Source organism: Silurus aristotelis, assembly GCF_946808225.1.
Source record: "Silurus aristotelis genome assembly, chromosome: 16".
Taxonomy (NCBI): domain Eukaryota; kingdom Metazoa; phylum Chordata; class Actinopteri; order Siluriformes; family Siluridae; genus Silurus; species Silurus aristotelis.
The window spans coordinates 9,359,988-9,379,541 of record NC_139589.1 but is presented as its reverse complement, the minus strand read 5'-3'; the positions used below and the strand labels follow the sequence as shown (position 1 = coordinate 9,379,541).

The following is a 19,554-nucleotide window of genomic DNA, read 5'->3' as shown; positions in this document are numbered from 1 at the left end:
TCTGTTAAATAAATGCATTATTTGGAAAGTTCTAGTTGATTAAATCGCCAATTTATTGTACAATCGCCTAATGCCTAATACAGCTATTCAATGACTTCTAATAAGAGACATCCTTATTTTTAAAAATGGCTTTTTTCCCCTTACTTCCCTCTTCTCAAACATGGCATGGCAGGCCAAATTAAAGGTCAAAATGGGCCAACTTTGACTCACGGGGCCTAGTTTGTGCAGCTCTGACTTAACCCTCCAATACCTCTATTACAGGAAGAATTACACAGCAATCATTATGACTTACACAAAACTGCAGCTGTTTTATTCACATACTTACACACAAAAAATCATTGACAAATAAGTGCAAAAAAACAATACAAAATGACATGAATCCATTTTCAGTGTGCTAATACTAATCTGCTAACTACTTCTTGATATGGGAAATGATTTTGATTCATTCAGTGTAGGACTCTGTGTAGGAGGTATACATTGGGTGATCAAAATATTGTCTAAAGTTATGATCTAGAAAACCCTTTAATGTACTTGAGAGGTGTTAATCTATGGTACATGAGGTCAACTTCTGTATATTTTACTCTAAAAAGCAAATAAAATAAAAAACCAATGAGTTACATTTTTGATTAAAATCTTTGATTAAGAATATAATATGTGACCGTGCATCTGGTTACACACTATACACTTGCTCGGAATCCCAGTGTTTTGGAGTTTAAATAAAAAGCAGGTTCTTATCAACATCCATCCATCTACCCTTTACTACATTAACTTTAGTGCAAAGTATATACAGAATGTCAACAAATAATACTAAACCGGAAATAATTCCAACAGCACAAAAAAAGATGTTAGCAAAATGTTAACAAAACTATACAAGAAAAAAAGATTTTCCACTTTTTAATTAACTTGCACAGTAACACACAAACAAAATTAGCCAGTTGTGCTTAAGCTGATGGAAGATTTGCAAGGGGGTTATTCACATTGTTATTGGGCCTCCGCTTCACCCTTGTGGTTCTCCCATATGGCTAGGATTTAGTGAACTGTCCCTCGAGCAGAAATCCGCATTTATTTTTTACAGGGTTTACATTCCTGTAATAGAACAAATACACACAACAATTTAGATACACATATAAAAGAATAACAGGAGAAATTCATATACGGAAAGCAAAAGCATAAGCCGGAGAAATAAAAGGAGAAATTCATATACGGAAAGCAAAAGCATAAGCAGGGGGAGTGGTGGCTCCAGCGGTTAAGGCGCTGGGTTACCGATCGGAAGGTCGGGGGTTCAAGCCCCGGTATCGCCAAGCTGCCACTCTTGGGCCCTTGAGCAAGGCCCTTAACCCTCTATGCTCCAGGGGACCCTTACGAGAAAAATAAACCAAGGACCGTGACATCGGAGCGACGTGGGGCCGCCTTCCTGTGGGCTCACCACCTGCAGGAGGGACCGTAAGGGACCGGTGCTGAGAGGATTGGGCAGCAGTCAAAGGCGGGGGCCTTGACAGCCTGATCCCTGGACACGGAGAAGTGTCTGGGGAATCTGCTTAGACTGCTGCCCCCGCGACCCGAATTACGGATAAGCGGGAGAAGATGAAATGAAAAAAAAAAAAAAAAAGCATAAGCAAAAACTCACCTGCGTCTTCCTCCTCTTTTTTCTCTTCCTGTTCTATTTTGTCCTCTGTTGCAGCTGCTGACTCGCTCTCTGCTGTTGTCTTTTCCTTAGGATCTTGTTTTGTGGATTCTTCTTTACAGCTGTTTAACGCAGGTGGCTCAGACTTTCTTTCCTCTTCTACATTTTCCTCCTTCTCAGCTAAGACATCACCTGTCTCCTTGCTTTCTTTTTCTTCTTCTCCTCCTGTTGAAGTTAGGGGCTTTTGTTCTGAATCTTCCGATGCTTCGTGTTGTTCTTGATCTTGATCTTGCTGTTGCTGTGGTGTAGCAGACGCCGAGTCGGTACCTTCAGTCTCCTCCTTCTGCACCCTCTCCTTATTAAACACATCACTTTCTTTTCCGTCTGGAGTCGTCTGGTCAGAGATGGGTGAGGTTGCCTTTTCCTCGTCAGCCCCACCTTCCTCCGCGCTGGATTTCCTGTGTCGGCGTGATGGCGGACGCCGTTTTATAGAAAGACGAGCACGGCCCTGTGTAAGAGAGCAAGACGTGTAGCTTGACATACACCATTTAACATTAACATTGTTTCTAATTAAACACTGAGAGGTGCCCAGGAGTGGTTTTAACCTTGTTGATGCTTTGAAGCTTAGTGCTTTCTGCAGGAATCTCGAAGCTGGCCGGGGTTTCTGCCTGTCTTGGGTTGGATGCTGAGTTTGGACCGACTGGACTAATTGGTGAGTGAGGTGAGGGAGGGAAAAATGGCAGCTGTGGTTTCCCTGCTCCGGGACTCAATGGGGAGGGCAGGAGGGCCGTCGGTGAAAGACTTGCCTGTGAGAAACATAAAAAAAAAAATTATCTCAAATGTAAGTGACTACGAGTTTCAGCTAATAGCTTTTGATGTAGTCCTTGCACTGAGGTACACAAAATGGACTTTGATGTTACAGTTCTGTGTAGCTTTATATACTTTTTAAACTTTAGCAGTGTCTAACCCATGGTCCTATCAGGTACGACTTGCTGATCTGGACTCCCTCTTGGATACGATTAAGGTTGTAGAGGAGTTATGAGGCTCAGGTCTCAATAAACCCCTCTTCAGGAAGGGTTTATTGAATGCCGCCACACAGACCATCCTCATGCTTTATGGTGAAGCACCAAGAGGAGCACCATGAGTGTTGTTTCAGCCCTAAAATGAAGGATTTTGATTATTTGGTTGGGTAAGAATGGACCTAGACCTCAGACCCATGGTCCAAATCTGCCATTTGGGCTCGCTAAACCAAATCTAATACAGGGAGCCTAAGAGTTACAGACACTTTTTAAATGATTAGGCAATAGTGACACAACCAGGTATTGGTTGCTGGAGCTTTAGGTCATAGGTGTTCGTTTTGCTGGTGTTTTTTTAAGCTGGTTTGCCAATAAATAAACATTCTGACCTTGTAAATGCTGATAGCACCGGTTGTGAAAAAATGCAAAGACTTGCATATACTTCTTTTCCAATAAACAATGCTTCTCTAACTGGTATGTCACAGTAAAGTAGCTACATGCACCGTGGCAAAGAGAAAGAAAAGGAGTAGGAAGCAAACATCTACAGAATAAAACGTAGCGCATGTTTTGTGCCCCAGCAGCATGGATACCTAAATCAACAGGGAAAGCAGTGATGGATTTGAACAAAGCCCTGTGTGTGTGTTTTTGTGTATGTGTATTTGATATTGAATTGAGCATTACAATGCTTGAGTGTTTTATTTGGGTGTTAAAAGTTTTTATTATTATTATTTTACTTTTCTTTCTTACTGTGTATAACTCTGCCATTTGAAGAAAAAGTATGTATATGAGTGTATGTAAACAAATAGGGGGAACTTGTTTTTTTTATTTTTTTACAAGGACCATCAGTTTTACAGCTGCTATATGATATCTTGCCACTAGAGGATGTGTGTGTGTGTGTGTGTGTGTGTGTGTGTGTGTGTGTGTGTGTGTGTGTGTGTGTGTGTGTGTGTGTGTGTTGTTAAAATAGTTTGTATTAAAAACACCCACCTGTAGTTTTTCAATGAGGGCAGAGTTGCGATTCTTTCGCGGTGGGTGGGAACCGACTTCTGCTTTCTGGTGTTTAAAAAAAGAATGTGTTTAATGTACCATATTAATAAAATCAACCTAGAAAAAAAATGTATGATTGTATGCGAACTGTAAAACTGCATCACACACGGATAAATACAAATGCACAACCCCCCCAAAAAAGTGGTTTATACCACAGTGCTGTGGAATCTTTCTGAATTTCTGTACCATCAGTTCTGACAATAAATTTCAGCTACAGATCTCAGGTTTATATGGATATACTTGCTCAGACATTTAAGTGTTTCTATAGCAACAGCTCATACACAGGGACTAATTCATAATCCATGACTACACACAAAGTGAATATTTAATTACATATATAAGACAATGATTATTTAACATTTATGGAAGGAGTCTCCAGTGTCAGCCCCTTGTAGATGTCCGTATTCAAGAAGGGGGATATTGCACTTTTTGTTTTCTCTGCAACATTTTTTTTGTTCTCAATAATAGTAATCTTTATTTTATTAGTGCAAAAGTCTCAATTAGTTATTTTTTTGTTATTAGAAGGAATGACTTTTTATGCTCCAATGACAGGAATGAACTCATCTCAAGGCCATTTCATAACATGAAACATCATGTAAATGTAAATATATAGAGATAAAAAAAAGTATGCCGTTTTTCAGTGTTATAAGAAAATAATCAACTTTAGGTGGTAACACCTACTCTGAATCACTATCACTCACCATATTGCTGATCCCCCTTAATTTAACTGCGAAATATTTTATTAATTAATTACAAATCCATTTTCTGAGCTGTATTCACTTTCAGAAGAAAATTCAAAAGTACAACCTCTTAGTTCAATTGAAAGAGAAAACAGCACAGTTGAACACCTGCTCACTCTTTAAGAATCATTATAAAAAAAAAAAAAAAACCATGCAAACATGTTCTAGCAATGTCGAGGTTTGCACATGCTTGTCATTCTGTTTACCTCGTCCTGCCCTTGACCCACATCGTTAATACCAGGAAGTGGCAGAGTGCGTGGAGGTCTCCTCCGCACAGGCTTGTTCTGAAACACAATAAAAGACAAGCTGTTTTTATAGTATCTTGCACTGCCAGGTCTGTCAGGAGCTTGGATCAGATGTGATATGCTTGATGCATACAGCACAACAGCAAAGGTACAATTAGGTATAACTTCATCGGAAGAACATATGCATTCATCACTCTTTATAATACAAACAGGTATCAAAGAAAGCAACACAAAAAACCTCCAAAAAACCCCAAAATGAAAGCAAATGAATGACAGTGAGAAAATCAGTGGGAAACGGAGAAAAGCATGAGAAAAAAAACGGAATGCAGAAAAGGAATGAAAGGATCGCTGATAAGTGCAGTAAAAGTGAAACATAGCGACGCCAGAATGGTTGCATTTCAAGGTGTGATGTTGAGGGGAAAAAAAACAAAGATCAAAAGGGTTCTCAGAGTTATACCAACCAGGGAATCCCATAATACAAACATTGTTTAAAAAAAAAAAAAAGATGTGACTAGTCAAATAATTCAAGACTATACAAAAGAAATAATACATATAATACATTTGGAGAACCAACACAACACACTGCTGCTGAGAGTCAGCACACACTACCACGTATCACTGTTATGTTACAGTCTTCTTTGTTATTAGGATATTATGGATTTGACTTTGAGGGATTTAAAGGTTACAGCAATAACCCCATGTCAAACCACTTCATCTGAGCTGACATGCATAAACTGTGTAGCCTTTAATAATTATACCAACGTTTTTTTTTTATATTATCAGCTCATTCAAACTTCAATGAGCAATCCATATTATGTAATATGAAAAAGTCTAATAATAAACAGATAAACATGTTACTTAGCAAACAGATAAAGTGAAATTGTTCATTCTGTGCTAGAGTGAAGTTTCCTTTAAAGAGAGTCTCCAGTTCAGCCCTTTGTAACAGTCAGAGCTACAGCATTAAATGTAACTTTAATTGTTGACAAAATTGTATGTTATAAGAGGAATACATTTCTTTTTTTTGGACTTGTGTGGCATTAGAACCAAAAATGAAATGAAGTAAAAGAAGGATAGGTTGATGGAGGGATTGGGAAAGTCGGTTTGAAGCAGTGCAGAGTGAAATTGTAAGCACAAGGAAGTAAGAGACGCAGTCTGAATAAGGAAGGATGTAGAAACCGATCGGTTACACTTTTCTGAAGCCTCACCGCTTCATCTTCTTTAGGAAGGGGAGCCTGACATGCGAACTTTCCAGCCAGCTCAGCCACAGAGAGTCTCGAGCCCTTCTGAAATACATCAGCGTTAGTGAGGTGTAAAGCATGCAGCAACTAACAGCTGCTGAAATAGGAAATAAGGAAGTTAAACTTTGCTCTTTTTATTTTGTTGGGTGTGTGTGTGTGTGTGTGTGTGTGAGTGTGTGTGTGTGTGTGTGTGTGTGTGTGTGTGTGTGTGTGTGTGTGTGTGTGTGTGTGTGTGTGTGTGTGTGTGTGTGAGTGTGAGCTCCATCTGCAATTCTTACACTTAAATATTACACTCTGTTGGCTATGTGATAGATAGATAGATAGATAGATATAGATAGATAGATAGATAGATAGATAGATAGATAGATAGATAGATAGATAGATAGATAGATAGATAGATAGATAGATAGATAGATAGATAGATAGATAGATAGATAGATAGCAAATGAATGCATCCAGAGAGCACATATTAAATTTGTTAATAGATACAGTCAAAGGTTTTTATTAAAAACACACACATTGATATCGAGTACCTTTTTACTCACCTACAACACGCTCCCATTTTGCACACACAGTTTATTCACACAACACTATAAATCTACATATGAATCATACACATCGAAGAGAAAATACACAACTTGCTTGCAAAAAAGAATTATATAAAAACACCACAAACTTGTTTTGCAATAATTCTCTAAAAAAAAAAACACTAATCTGTTATTACATGTTTTTTATACATTGCATAAGGACCAATAACGTACATTCCTCTGAGCACATGAACTCAACAAATATTAGAAGAATAGAAAAGAGAAAGGAGCAATTTATCATGATACAATTTATTGCTTAATTTTTTATGTGAATCTTCTGGTCGCCGTTTCACAAAGATTTGGTTTGGAAAGCTGCAATCAAGAAACCTGGCCCAATATCTGCACTACCACAAACAACTAGGAACTGATGAGAAAAAGGAAGGGTTCCTGTTGGCAACTGACAGCCTGATTTTACTATCAGACAACATTTTATCGTGACACACAGAGATGCTCTAAAGACAACATGATGGGTTATGAGGGTTAAACACCCTCCAGAACTGTCAAAGAATCTTCCTTGTACTTGCAAATGCAATTATGTGTACAAGAAGTGATGTGCACCACTGTATAATGTCAGAGGCAAGAAATCAAGATATCTGTTTTTACTGTTACATGTCTTACACAGATCAGTATAAGCAACATTTTCCACAACAGGAAACCAAGATAAGCTACGATGCTCTGCTCAAGCAATCGGAAAAAAAATATCAGAACGAGCTCTGAAGGATCCTAAAGTGATCTTTTATTTCGATTGAAAATTGAAGCGCAATACAGAACATGTATGAAGTTATGGTGTTTGAAGCCTAAAAGAAAGTATGAGTGTACTGAGCAGAATTTACAAATGTTGTAATTAAAAGAAGTGCATGGTGCAATGAATTACATTGATTTGCAAGCAATGTGGAGACGATTGTGTGTTTCAGTGCTCAGTGCTCGCAGAAATTAAGTGCTCTCTCTCTCTCTCTCTCTCTCTCTCTCTCTCTCTCTCTCTCTCTCTCTCTCTCTCTCTCTCTCTCTCTCTCTTTCTCTCTCTCTTTCTTTTACACAATTTCACCACATTTTGATCATAACATAGACATAACAATAATATAGATATAGAACATCCTGGAAATTTGCGTTTTGTTTGTGTTTTATTTCCCTGACCTGAATAATCTTGTGTGCAGATATCAAAATACAAGACAACTTTGAAAGCCTCCTGAAAAGATTGAGATGTTTAATGGGGTATTTTGCCCCATTCAAATCTTTTTGCTCAATCTGACAGGCTATAGAATTATTGTTACTAAAATACTTTTTCAATTTGCATTTTAATAATAGATGTGGCCTATGTCCACTGGAAATCCACATTTTCTTTCACTGAATATGACCTCTGGAATTCCAAAATCCCTGCTCAGACTTTATCCCTACAATTATTCTGCCTAGCCCTGTCCTCTTTATCTAGTCATTAGCATTACCAGTATTAGCATTGCCTGGAAAACCAAGAAACACAACTCAGGAGTGATGTGATATCATCCCGGGAGGCTTCTGTTTACTTCACTATGTCTGTTCCTGTCAGTCAGCACCTCGTGTACGGCTGTGCAGATTTTGCTGGAGCGCAAGGGAAAGTAAGTCTAAGGTCTGAGCATGACCCAATGTTTTCTCTGATCTCTGCTCCCACAACCTCTCAAAGTCTGCCAGTATGACCTGACCTCATTTAGACTAAACTTTTACTCCTCTCTTTCACTATCTATTGCTCTTCCAGTCTGGCTCTGTCAAATATTCTTCCATATCTTCTTCTTCTTTCAGCTACTTTTATTAGGGGTCGCCACAGCGGATCATCCGTCTCCATACCCCCCCTGTCCTCTACATCTGCCTCTTTGAACCGAACTACCTGCATGTCTTCCCTTACCACATCCATAAACCTCCTCCTTAGTCTTCCTCTTTTCCTCCTCCCTGGTGGCTCCATCCTCAGCTTTCTCCTACCGATATACCCCACATCCCTCCTGTGCACATGTCCAAACCATCTCAATCTACCTCCCTCACCTTGTCTCCAAAACGTCTCACATGCACTGTCCCCCTAATAAACTCATTTCTAATCCTGTCCATCGTCGTCACTCCCAATGAAAACCTCAACATCTTCAGCTCTGCTACCTCCAGCTCCACCTCCTGTCTTTTACTTAATGCCACTGCCTCTAAACCATACAACATCACAGGTCTCACCACAGTCCTATAAACTTTCCCTTTCATTCTTGCAGATACTCTTCTATCACAAAATATTCTTCCATATGTGTTCCTTTTTATTATGCAAAGCTCAAACCTTGTCAGCTGAGCTGCTTTTCATCATCTTAGCCCGGTTAACAAAACCTCCCAAACATGAACTAGAAGGGAATAAAAAACACATTTTGAGTACAAGAAGGAAGTTCTAGATTCGGTCAAAAAATGACACAGATTTTTTTAAACAACCCAATCATATCCATCTCTATAGTTATGCTTTTGTTCTATTCTAGTGAAAAATACTTCTATTTATACTACTGAAGAATACTACTGACATCGTGACCAGTTTTGAACTCCTTTCTGAGGACTAATTACACATAATAGATCAACACGGTAGCTGTAGTTTCACAAGGAATTTCAATTTTAGATTGAAACTGTAGGCTACAGTTTTACGCAGCGTTATTACCGTATTTCATGGCTGACCAACAGTTAGCATGCCTCATGGAGCTGTGTGTCAGAGAGATTTAAGTTTAGCTGCCTGTCAGAAACCTGGGATTTATCTTTGGGTTACAAATGTCATAATAATTGTTATGAAATCACTGCTGGGGTAACACCCACAATTAGGCAACTGACACGCAAATGTTTAAGAAGCAGAAATACAAGAACAGAACAGCTAGTAAGGTGTAAGACAGCAACTCCAGTAATACGCAGATAATGATATTTTGAAGTACACAAACAACCTCAACATACCCCAACATACCCCCCACACCCCCTCCCCCTTAAACCATCTACCTGCATGTCTTCCCTCACCACATCCATAAACCTCCTCCTTGGCCTTCCTCTTTTCCTCCTTCCTGGCAATTAGATCCTCAGCATTCTACTACTTATATACCCCATGTCCCTTCTCTACACATGTCCAAAACATCACTATCAAGCCTCTTTCACCTTGTCTCCAAAACATCCAACTTGTTCGGTCCTTCTAATAAACTCTAATCATCCTCGTCACTCCCAATAAAAATCTCAATTCCAGCTTTACTCTACAACATCGCAGGTCTCACCACAGTCCTATAAACTTTCCCTTTTACTCTTGCAGATACTCTTCAATCACAAATCACTCCTGCCACTCTTCTCCACCCACTCCACCCTGCCCGCACTCTTTTCTTCACTTCTCTAACACACTCTTTCCACAAATCACAATATGATAGAGCAAGAGGAGAGAGAGAGAGAGAGAGAGAAGAGAGAGAGAGAGAGAGAGAGAGAGAGAGAGAGAGAGAGAGAGAGAGAGAGAGAGAGAGAGAGAGAGAGAGAGAGTGCGAGGGAACATGTAAAGTTTTTTTTTAAGGCAGTCAGTAGTATGTAGTAATCTTGTGTTTTTTAATTGCTTTACTTGGTCAAGTGCCTTAGCGGTCATATTACTGTAAAAATACATGTGGTCTAGTCGCCCCAAAAGTAATTGTTGCCCAAATATTCTTCAAAAAACAGCATTACATTACTTTAGTTTTATGTGCAGCCCAAGTACATTTGTTAAGTCAGTGAGTAAATTTGAGTAAATTTTCTGGAACAACAATGACTTCAGTGAGTTTTTTTCCCATCTAAAAATGTTCAAATAATTGCTTGTTTCTGTAAAAAAAAAAATTTAAACAGGAGGCTTTAAATTGATGCAAAATGCAAAAACATAAATTTTTAAGAAATGTAGTGGTTCACCCGAGACATTGTTGTGTCTGTGCAGGACGCTGAATCTAAACTCATAAACTATTGATCAGTAAATGCTCGAATGTTTTCTGTACACACTACATTGAAAACTGAAGGCTTTTAGTTTGGACTGTCCTGAGCACTGGTTGGCGAGAAGAGCAGCAAGCTTCATGCATATGTCTCAAGGGCAGGGTGTGGACCCTTTCCCCTGAGAACAAATAAAAGAGTTTGCAGCATGTGTACAGCGTGTGTGTGTTGCTTCTGCAGCTTATCTATCTCTAATATTACCCTTAAGGTTTCAAACTACCTGTGGAGATTATATCAGTCTCTTGCATACTTCAGTAGGGTTTTCAAACAATCAGTGATACAACTGCACCCTCATGCCTCCAGAGCCTTTTGCAGAAAAGAAGTTTCAGCTTAACAATGGAGAATCATCATACCAAACTAGACAATCTCATACTGTGCATTAGCCCTCATGCTTAAATACAAAGAGCAAAGATATTAGAAATGAATGCTGTAATGATATAATATTACATATGTATGATGAATATTAATTTCATCAAACTAACCATGAACCTTTCATGATGATATACTACTGGCTTTGGGGTATATATATATATATATATATATATATATATATATATATATATATATATATATATATATATATATATATATATATATATATATATATATATATTACAGTCCATAAACAATACTTTTGTATTACATTAATGCTTATAATAATTATACTGCCAACAAGATAATTTTTTTTGTATGGCATTTGCCCCAGAGTAACTTACATTTTATCTCATTTATACAACTAAGCAGCTATAGGGTTAAGGGCCTTGCTCAGGGGCCCAGGAGTGGCAGCTTGGTGTGGCTGGAATTTGAACTCACAAACTTTGTATTTATAGTTCAATGTCATGACTGCTTTGTTAGTAGTAGCATTAGGTGTGGGATTTTCTTTACCTTTTGAAAGCAAGTATCTGATTACAAACTGAATGTATTAGATTTATGTCCATTCTTTTAGGGCTTGTAACTTTCCAGCAACTTGACCAGCTTGATATTTACTATTCTTAAATAATACACTATTTAATAATCACACTTCCTAGAAACTACAGTTTGTAGTTGCGATATGGACGCCGTAAACAGTGCAATTACAAATGATGACTCAGTCAGTCATCAGAGCCATTCTATAAAATAAAAAAAACAAAAAAAAAACAAGATGGTGGAAGATATTATATTGCAGTTGCTGTGAATGCTTGTGCTGCTCTGATAGCGATGTTAAAGATAAATGGCACTTCATATGACTTTGCATTTCTTTTCAAATGGGATATAATGTACTTGAATCAATTCAAAGTAAATAAAACACCTGACGGAAAATATTATTGCAAGCACAGTATAGGGACGGAAGCGTTTTCAGACATTTCAATGTGGACAAGCAGAGTGTAAACTGGCAGTTCCTGGATTAAAAAGCAGAAATAGGCTTAAAAACATAGTGTTCTTTTGCTAGATTGACATTCTGACATCGTCACACGTCAAACTTGCTGTTTAGTTTCTATCATGTTTGCCCCTAAGTGTTAAAAAAAAAAATGCTTGAACGCACACTGAGTTTCTTCGAGAAAAATATATAAATTGGACTAAACTGGGTCACAGAATTTCTTGTTTGAAGCAGTTATTGGCTTTGGTTTGTGGCTATTTGTTTGTAGTGCCTGTGAAAAGAATTACATTGAAAAATACTTAACAGAAACTACCAGAAAAGTTGGAGGTCTGGCATACATGAGAACTGAGATGTGAACTGGCCCTTCTTGTAGTGGAAACAAGCAGATTTGTTTAAGGATCACAAAAACGGCAACAGCGCCTGACAAAAGCTGACAAGCACCATTGCTTAGATATTTTTTCTACAATGTTTCAATCAGGATTGTTCTAAATCTACACAACCTACTCCAAAATTCCAAAATTTAACTGGGAGAAAATATTTGCAAAAATATTTACAAATAAAAGGTTGCTATGATGTAAGTGTTCACGCCTGTATCTTCCATAAAGGCCACCAGAGCATGTGAGAGCAAGGGGAAGCTTGATTTTATTTATAGCAGTTGGCAGCCACCCTTATCCAGAGCGATTACAATTATATTCTTTATACAACTGAGAAGTTGAGGGTTAAGGGGCTTGCGTAAGGATCTAGGCGCAATAGACTGGTGGTGCTAGGATTTGATCTCAAAACCTTTTGAGCAACATCTTAACCACTAAGCTTCAAATTCCCTATGGAAGCCCCCTATTAAAGTTGGAAGTTTGATTATTGTTTCAAGAGCCTGGCTGTTACCTCATTCTCGATCTCCTCTGTGATTTTGATTCCTAGGTGTGACCTCATGGTTTGGCTAAGGTTGTTAGAGGTAACTATTGGGTAGAAGTATGCAATTTGAGTTAGTGAGTGAAGAGGTACAAATGCCTCATGACTGTATTTGACCCTGTTCCTTCACCACATGCCTAAAGAGATTTTCATGACTCACTATTAACATATACAACATAATGTCTTGACGTTCACTGAAAGAATCTGATCATAAAAAAACCTGCAAAAGAGCTTTAGATTTCTTTCTAACCATGTGCCATATTTTTGTGCTTAAAATACATCTCAAGAAGAAACCCATTAATAATATGCAGCAAGCTGCAGATTTTTAAATGGCTGTTTTCTTGTCTTGTTTTTTTTATAAATATGTATGGAATAAACTCTGCTGAACAAGTAAATAACAACTTTTGTAAGAATAATACCACAGTGCTGTTGAATTCTTAATTCGTTCTGATTCAATGCTTTATATATTCATATGTGCTCAATACATTATTTTCTCCATTGTCAGCACTGGCTAAAAGTCAGAGGAAAAGCAGTAACTTTAAGCTTTCGAGCTTCGAAAAAGACAAAGAAAGTAACATGACAAGAATTTCTCATTAACTCAATCAAGGAAACAGAAAGTGAGACTAGCAAGGAAACGATTGTAATTAGAACTGCCGTAAGATAAAAACAGGATCTAACTTTTTTTTTAAAGGATGCTCGCCACACTACTCCTAACTAAAAATGGAAAAATTTACAATTTGTTGTTCTGTAATTATTCACCTTTAGGATGTAAATCTGCTTTACCGATGCATTTCTTTCTTAAATATTTCAACCTGCTATGAAATCTATATTACACAGTGTGCAGTGTGGTAGGAGAGCCCAAATGTGGCTAAATAAAAAAAATAAAATCGAATATATATTGCAAACATAACAATTGCAATAAAAACCACTAAGGAGTTTTTTTTAATAGCCTGAGATATTAAATATTCTGGATTTTAAATAGTTGTCATGATTACTGTACTTTTTTCTTGATGACAGAAACAGTGAAAAGATTGCAGCTTCAACAGTATGCAAAATTACTATTTAACAGGAATTGTGTAACTTCCTACAGCAGTTGTGTTGCTCAATATGAAGCAACATCCCAAAACGACTGGGCTGGGTATGTGCAATCTGTCCACCATGAACACACCAACCAAGTTTGCAGGGTCTAAAGAAATGTGCCCTGTTCATGCCAGTGCTCAACCTAACAAACAGGAGCTCTAATGCAATTACTTATTAAAACATCACTCTATACATTACATGCATTCTACTGTATTATAGATATCTGTATAAGGAAAAATACATTCTAACAAACCCGATCAAAACATACAAGAACAATTTTAGGAAATATGCAGTGGGGCAAAAAAGTATTAAGTCAGCCACCAATTTTGCATGTTCTCCCACTTAAAAAGATGAGAAAGGCCTGTCATTTTCATAATAGGTACACTTCAACTATGAGAGACACAATAAGAATAAAATCCAGAAAATCACATTGTGTTATTTTTAAAGAATTTATATATATCCACAGAAATCCCCACTAAACATAGGAATTTGGAATAAAGAATCTCTGCTTAGCTGCAACACCATTTTAAGCTGGTTCTCCATTATAACATGGGTTCTTTTCCATGGAAGTGAATCAATACATCATTTTGAGGAACAGAAAAAAATACTAAATTGGTGTATGAAATAAAAAACAGTAACATTATTTCATCATTCATTGCAGCAGTTGGATGATGAGCACACATAAATAGGCTTCAATAAGGACTCATGAAACAGAGATATTGTCAAAGTGGAGCTTGACTTCTATTTCTATGGAAGCTTCGTTGCAATATTTCTTATAAAGTTTCAATCAGTTATGATCATGTTCCTTCCTGTCCTGTCCTGTCCTGTCCTGTGTTTTGTTTGTGTGTGTGTGTGTGTGTGTGTGTGTGTGTGTGTGTGTGTGTGTGTGTGTGTGTGTTTTGTGTGTCTGTGTGTCTGTACATGCACTCAGGACAGCTGCTGAGGTGGGACTGACGATAACTCGGTCCTGCCAGAGTTTTCACATAGTTGACATTCAGGATGTAATGAACTCAAATAGCCTGGAAACCACACACACACACACACAAATACACACATACAAACAAATACACACACACACACACACACACACACACACACACACACACACACACACACACACACACACACAAACACACACAGCCCCTTCGCCTAGGACGAGCTCTTTACATTCATAGGGAAAGTTGTTAGCTCAGAGTTCAGCTCATGAAGAGATTAGGTAGAACATCAAATAGTAGTCAACTAACTGCAGTATTTCTTCTCCAGGACGTTAACACTGGTTAATTCCTACACAGCCTACAGAAGTTTACCGCCCTGACATTGATTATGTTTTCTGTAACCCCACAACTAATTGGTTTTATTCTTTTAGGAACTTTAAATTTCCAATTTTGAAAAACACTCATACATTATATTCTATTTATAGCCACACTTACAGCATGTGATTGGTGTCCAAAGTTTTCTTTTTTAGTTTTGCACTAGAGCTTCAAGCCAAATCCAAGAAAAACAAATAAGCAGGTCTTACAGGCTCTTGTTTAACATCCGGTTTAATTACCTCAATTCACAATGAGTTGTAAAGTAACCTTAAAAAGCTTGTGGTTACTGATACTGTATGACTCTTTTTTAAATCACTTTCTTTTTATTAATCATCAAGCTTTGCCTGGATTTGTACTAACAACAAATGTGATGATAAGGCTAGAGTTTGATCTGTTTATTTTAAATTACAGACCAAGATTAAATAATTTTCTTGCCCGAATGCCACTTTTTAAGTTGACTGAGCCACAGCAGTGACACTACATGTGAAAAAATACACCTGGTAATCAACAACAACCAAAAAAATCCCTTAGACTTGAATGGAAGAGGATGTGAGAAAGGGATTTGCCTTAATTGTGCCTCTACCTCCTGTGATATTTGGTGTTTTCCCTCCATTTTTAAAGGCTTGCTGATTAGATGACGTCTTTAAAAAGGGGAGCTACAGTGGGAGCAGGAAAAACACCAGCATGTTCTGTGGTACTTCAAGAACTGCTTATTATTACCTACACTAGCATGCCTACAAATGTATTAAATGTACCTGACATTTGCATACCATATGCGGTTCTTTTTTTCCAAAACTGTTACCACAAATATTTAGGCAACAACTCTATAGGAAGCCTTTGGATGCGGTATCATAAAATGTTTCCTTCATTTCAACTAACAAAGCTGTTCCAGCATGACAAAGCCCTGAGCACAATGCAAACTCCATGAAGATTTAGTTTACATGGGTGGAGTAGAAGCCTGCTATAGAGCTCTAAACTCAATCCTTTTAAACCTTTCGGATGAACTGGAACATTGACTGCACCCCAGACCTCCTCACCCTACATCAGTACCTGACTTTACTGACACCCTTTTGGCTGAATGAGCACAAACCAACACAACCAGAATCCAATGGACAGAGGACTGAAGGTTATTATAACAGGAAACAGAGACTAAATGTGGAATGGGATGTCCAATTTTATAGTCAGGCATCCACAAAGTTTAGCGTATGTTACATATATTGTTTAGTACTATTTTTTTTTAAAGCTCACATGCTATCACAAACTAGCTAAAGGACCTGCTAATAATATTTTATTTCATAAAATTAACAAGCTAGCTGCAAAGATTTGTTAACATCATGGATCTTAACATTTATAGAGAACAAGTTAGTTTGTTCACTGAACCAGTACTTTCACACCATATAATCACTGCACATAAACAAAATATCCAGTGAGTTGTTTTACAGAAGCAACATAAAAATGAACACCGTTTTTTCTTTAGATTTAAACAGTTCCTTTGGTTGAACTCCTTTTTCCCATGATGCTAAACTAGTAGCCATAAGCTCTGTTCTTGCTTTTTTGCACCATTTACACACAAACCACAATAAACCAGCTTCAGAAAACAAACCTGTCTTAGCTAATGAACTCTTGATGATGACTTATGAGGCTTAACTTTATTAATGTGTAAAGCATAAATACAAATTTGAACATGTTGTTGTTTCATGTTTGTAATCACTAGTGACACATTCTCTTGTGGTTTAACTGAACACTCACAGCCAGTGATGATAGTAATGATGTAGCTGTACTGAAGTTTACAGTCGTATTACTCACACATGACACATTCAAACCAATTAAGCAGTTCACATGAAGCAACCTCTAATTTGTGGGGTAGCAGTGGCTCAGGGAGTTTGATGTCTTACAGCATCAAGGCACTCCAGAGCTCTTAAAACCACTGCTATGTGACTGATTTTATCCAAAAATCTGTTTTATATGAACATCGAAGGCAATCTGCGAGCCCCGTTTTTACGTCACGTTATAACATTAGAACCTTTAAATAAATTAATATACTTTTAGTCATAAAATGTTGATTAATTGTCTCTAACATCAGCTCTGATATAATTCTATAGTAACAGGCTACACAGGGATTCATATGGAAGATGCTTTATATAATGTACAGAATCTCCAGGATCCAGGATTGTGAATGCTTTTACAATGGAGCTTATCCTTGAGTTTTAAAGTCTCTCACTGAGACGACAAAATTATTTTTTTGTCTTATTAATTCTACAAGAGAGAGAAAGGGAGAGTGAAAGAGAGAGAAAGAAAATGAGGAAATTGATGTTTAAATCTGGTCAAATGGAAATGACAGGACAGGAACTAACTTGTTGTGCAGCGGTACAATGAAAAAAGAGAAAAAATGAAGCATAATGCGTAACAAAACATACAGGAACAAAACATTTTGTTACTTGTTGTGTTAGAAAATGAATCGTTTTTGTTCCTAGCAGTAATTTCCCTTTACCACACTGTTTTCTTGTTAATTTTTCCTCTGAAAGCAAGCACAAAATATATAACAACACAGATTCCAGTAAAGCTGGTCATATGCGTCAAGGTTGATAGAGTAAGAAGAATGCAATATTTATATCTGATTAGAAATCATTGATTACAACTTGAACCTTTAAACACCAAAGATACACTGTGCATTATGGAGCTTTTATCCACACCACAGAAGTCCCCTAAAATCAGCATGAATATCTATTAAGGTCAAGCCAAAGCCTGTTTACCAGTGACATCTCTGCAGGCAACGACCTCAAAATAGCCTCAGGCTATTTAAAGTGCAAGTCATTTCCTTTTTATTACTCGTACACTTCAGCAGATGCACAAATACCATTCTAGATAATATTTCCATATCTGTATTATTGTCCATTCTGCTTAAACCAACGTGTCACATAAACCCGCCATTTGGATTTTGTTCTGCGGATGAGGTTACACCACTTCCTGTGTCAGTTAGCTCATTGCCATGCTTTAATTTAACTGAAGACTCAAATGTTGCTGGTCGTCCAGCAAAACAGAGGAACATCATTTGATTTCGAAAAGACTGAAGTTTAAAAAACTGATTTGTAACGTTATAGAAATTGTTGTATGATAATTGATATATAAAGAATATGTAAAAGAAATTGTTTTTTCACTTCTTCCAACATCATTATCATTTTATCATCCGTAAAATTCGATAGTGTTTCACAAATGCACAAAACTGCTTTTTACCTGAATTTACACAATGTAATACTATAGTCATAACATATTTTGGTTGCATTAAAGTATAAAGCCTAGAGAGATGTTTCATCTTTTCATTTTCAACTTTCTTTCTGTTATTTCAGATTAGGTGGCATAATCACTCAAATGAAATCACACACTGTCAAATGGCTTAAAACAATTAAATGAAAATGTTATAAACGTGTTATACAGGTACAATGCCATAGATACTACGCCGTTATTAACGCAAAGATCAGTTTTCATCATAGTACTGCCTCAATCGATTTTAACTTTTATTTAGTTTCATTCAACTCATACAACTTGCCAACATAAGCTCTTCTCACATGAAGCTGTGCAGATGATCAGAGAATTAATGAACAAACCAAAGCAATACTGTGCTTCTTGTGCTTACCGCCATGTTTTCCCCTCCTGTGTTTGGAGAACTCCCCTGAACACTCTTGCTGCTCTTCACTTTATCAACTAGCTGAAGTTGAAGCTGGAGCTCTCCTCTCAACCTCCACCCAAGGCCTGGGTTGCCAGATTGATCTTTAGTGTTTCCTAAATCCTGCTGTCACAATTCCCCCAAAAATAGATATTCTGAAAATTACATTGTCACTTTCTATAGCTCTTAGGCCTGCTATTATTTTGTCCAACAACATCTAATTTCACGGTAGTCAAAAAAAGAGCATGAAACTCACCAATCTGGCACCCCTGCCCTCATGCCAGCCCCCCTCTTGTCCACGAGGAAGGTCTGAGTGGCTGTAGTGCAGATCTGCAGTTATATTTAGCTGTGTCTCTCACAGCAGGACTCAGAGAGACCACTGCTCATAAAGAAGAAGAAAAAGAACATAAGGTGTCGATAATAAGAAAAATAATTGATGTCTTTAATAATTAAAATAAATAAAAATTTAAGAACAACAATAATTATAATATTACTATTTAATATTAAATGTAATATAATACATTCATTAGTACTGATCAAATAATGCAACTAAGTTTCAAATCTAAAATTAATAAGAAAATGAAAGAAAAATTAAGCATCAGAAATAAATGAAATAATCACAAAATATAAAATTATTAAAGGACTCATTAACTAAATGTATATACATAAAAAAAGAAAAAGCAATGATTATCTGTGAACATTTGCAAAATACTAGGGGCTTGATAGAATCTTCATCAAATTTTCAATAAATAACTTTGAAAAATGTCCAAATTGCAT

The 19,554-nt window shown here is 37.1% G+C and overlaps 1 protein-coding gene and 1 long non-coding RNA gene across 4 annotated transcripts; both read right to left on the bottom strand.

Annotated features, from left to right (window-relative positions):
- Positions 1–284: 284 nt before the first annotated feature.
- dub (duboraya) lies at positions 285–19,128 on the bottom strand. 3 transcript variants are annotated; one of them, XM_083564935.1, is made up of 8 exons: positions 19,034–19,128; positions 18,748–18,900; positions 5,878–5,955; positions 4,634–4,711; positions 3,628–3,693; positions 2,230–2,430; positions 1,628–2,132; positions 285–1,086 (listed from the first exon to the last, which is right to left on the bottom strand). In XM_083564935.1, exons 2-8 carry the CDS (start codon positions 18,751–18,753, stop codon positions 1,079–1,081), a joined length of 942 nt encoding a protein of 313 aa, XP_083421061.1. In that variant the 5' UTR covers positions 18,754–18,900; positions 19,034–19,128; the 3' UTR covers positions 285–1,078. The 3 variants fall into 3 exon arrangements, with proteins under 3 accessions (XP_083421061.1, XP_083421059.1, XP_083421060.1); XM_083564933.1 differs by lacking the exon at positions 19,034–19,128 and having other exon boundaries at positions 5,878–5,952; positions 18,748–18,869; XM_083564934.1 differs by lacking the exons at positions 5,878–5,955; positions 19,034–19,128 and having other exon boundaries at positions 18,748–18,862.
- On the bottom strand, positions 2,455–3,596 carry LOC310739237. The gene is made up of 2 exons (XR_014537303.1): positions 3,144–3,596; positions 2,455–3,000 (listed from the first exon to the last, which is right to left on the bottom strand). It is a non-coding gene; the product is annotated as an uncharacterized lncRNA (long non-coding RNA).
- Positions 19,129–19,554: the final 426 nt, after the last annotated feature.

Excerpts from the sequence above, each read along its gene's own strand:
- dub (XM_083564935.1), bottom strand. Across the intron at positions 3,694-4,633 it reads TGGGTCAAGGGCAGGACGAG|AAAGCAGAAGTCGGTTCCCA; the intron begins GTAAACAGAATG and ends TTTAAACACCAG. Across the intron at positions 2,431-3,627 it reads CCCTCATTGAAAAACTACAG|GCAAGTCTTTCACCGACGGC; the intron begins GTGGGTGTTTTT and ends TGTTTCTCACAG.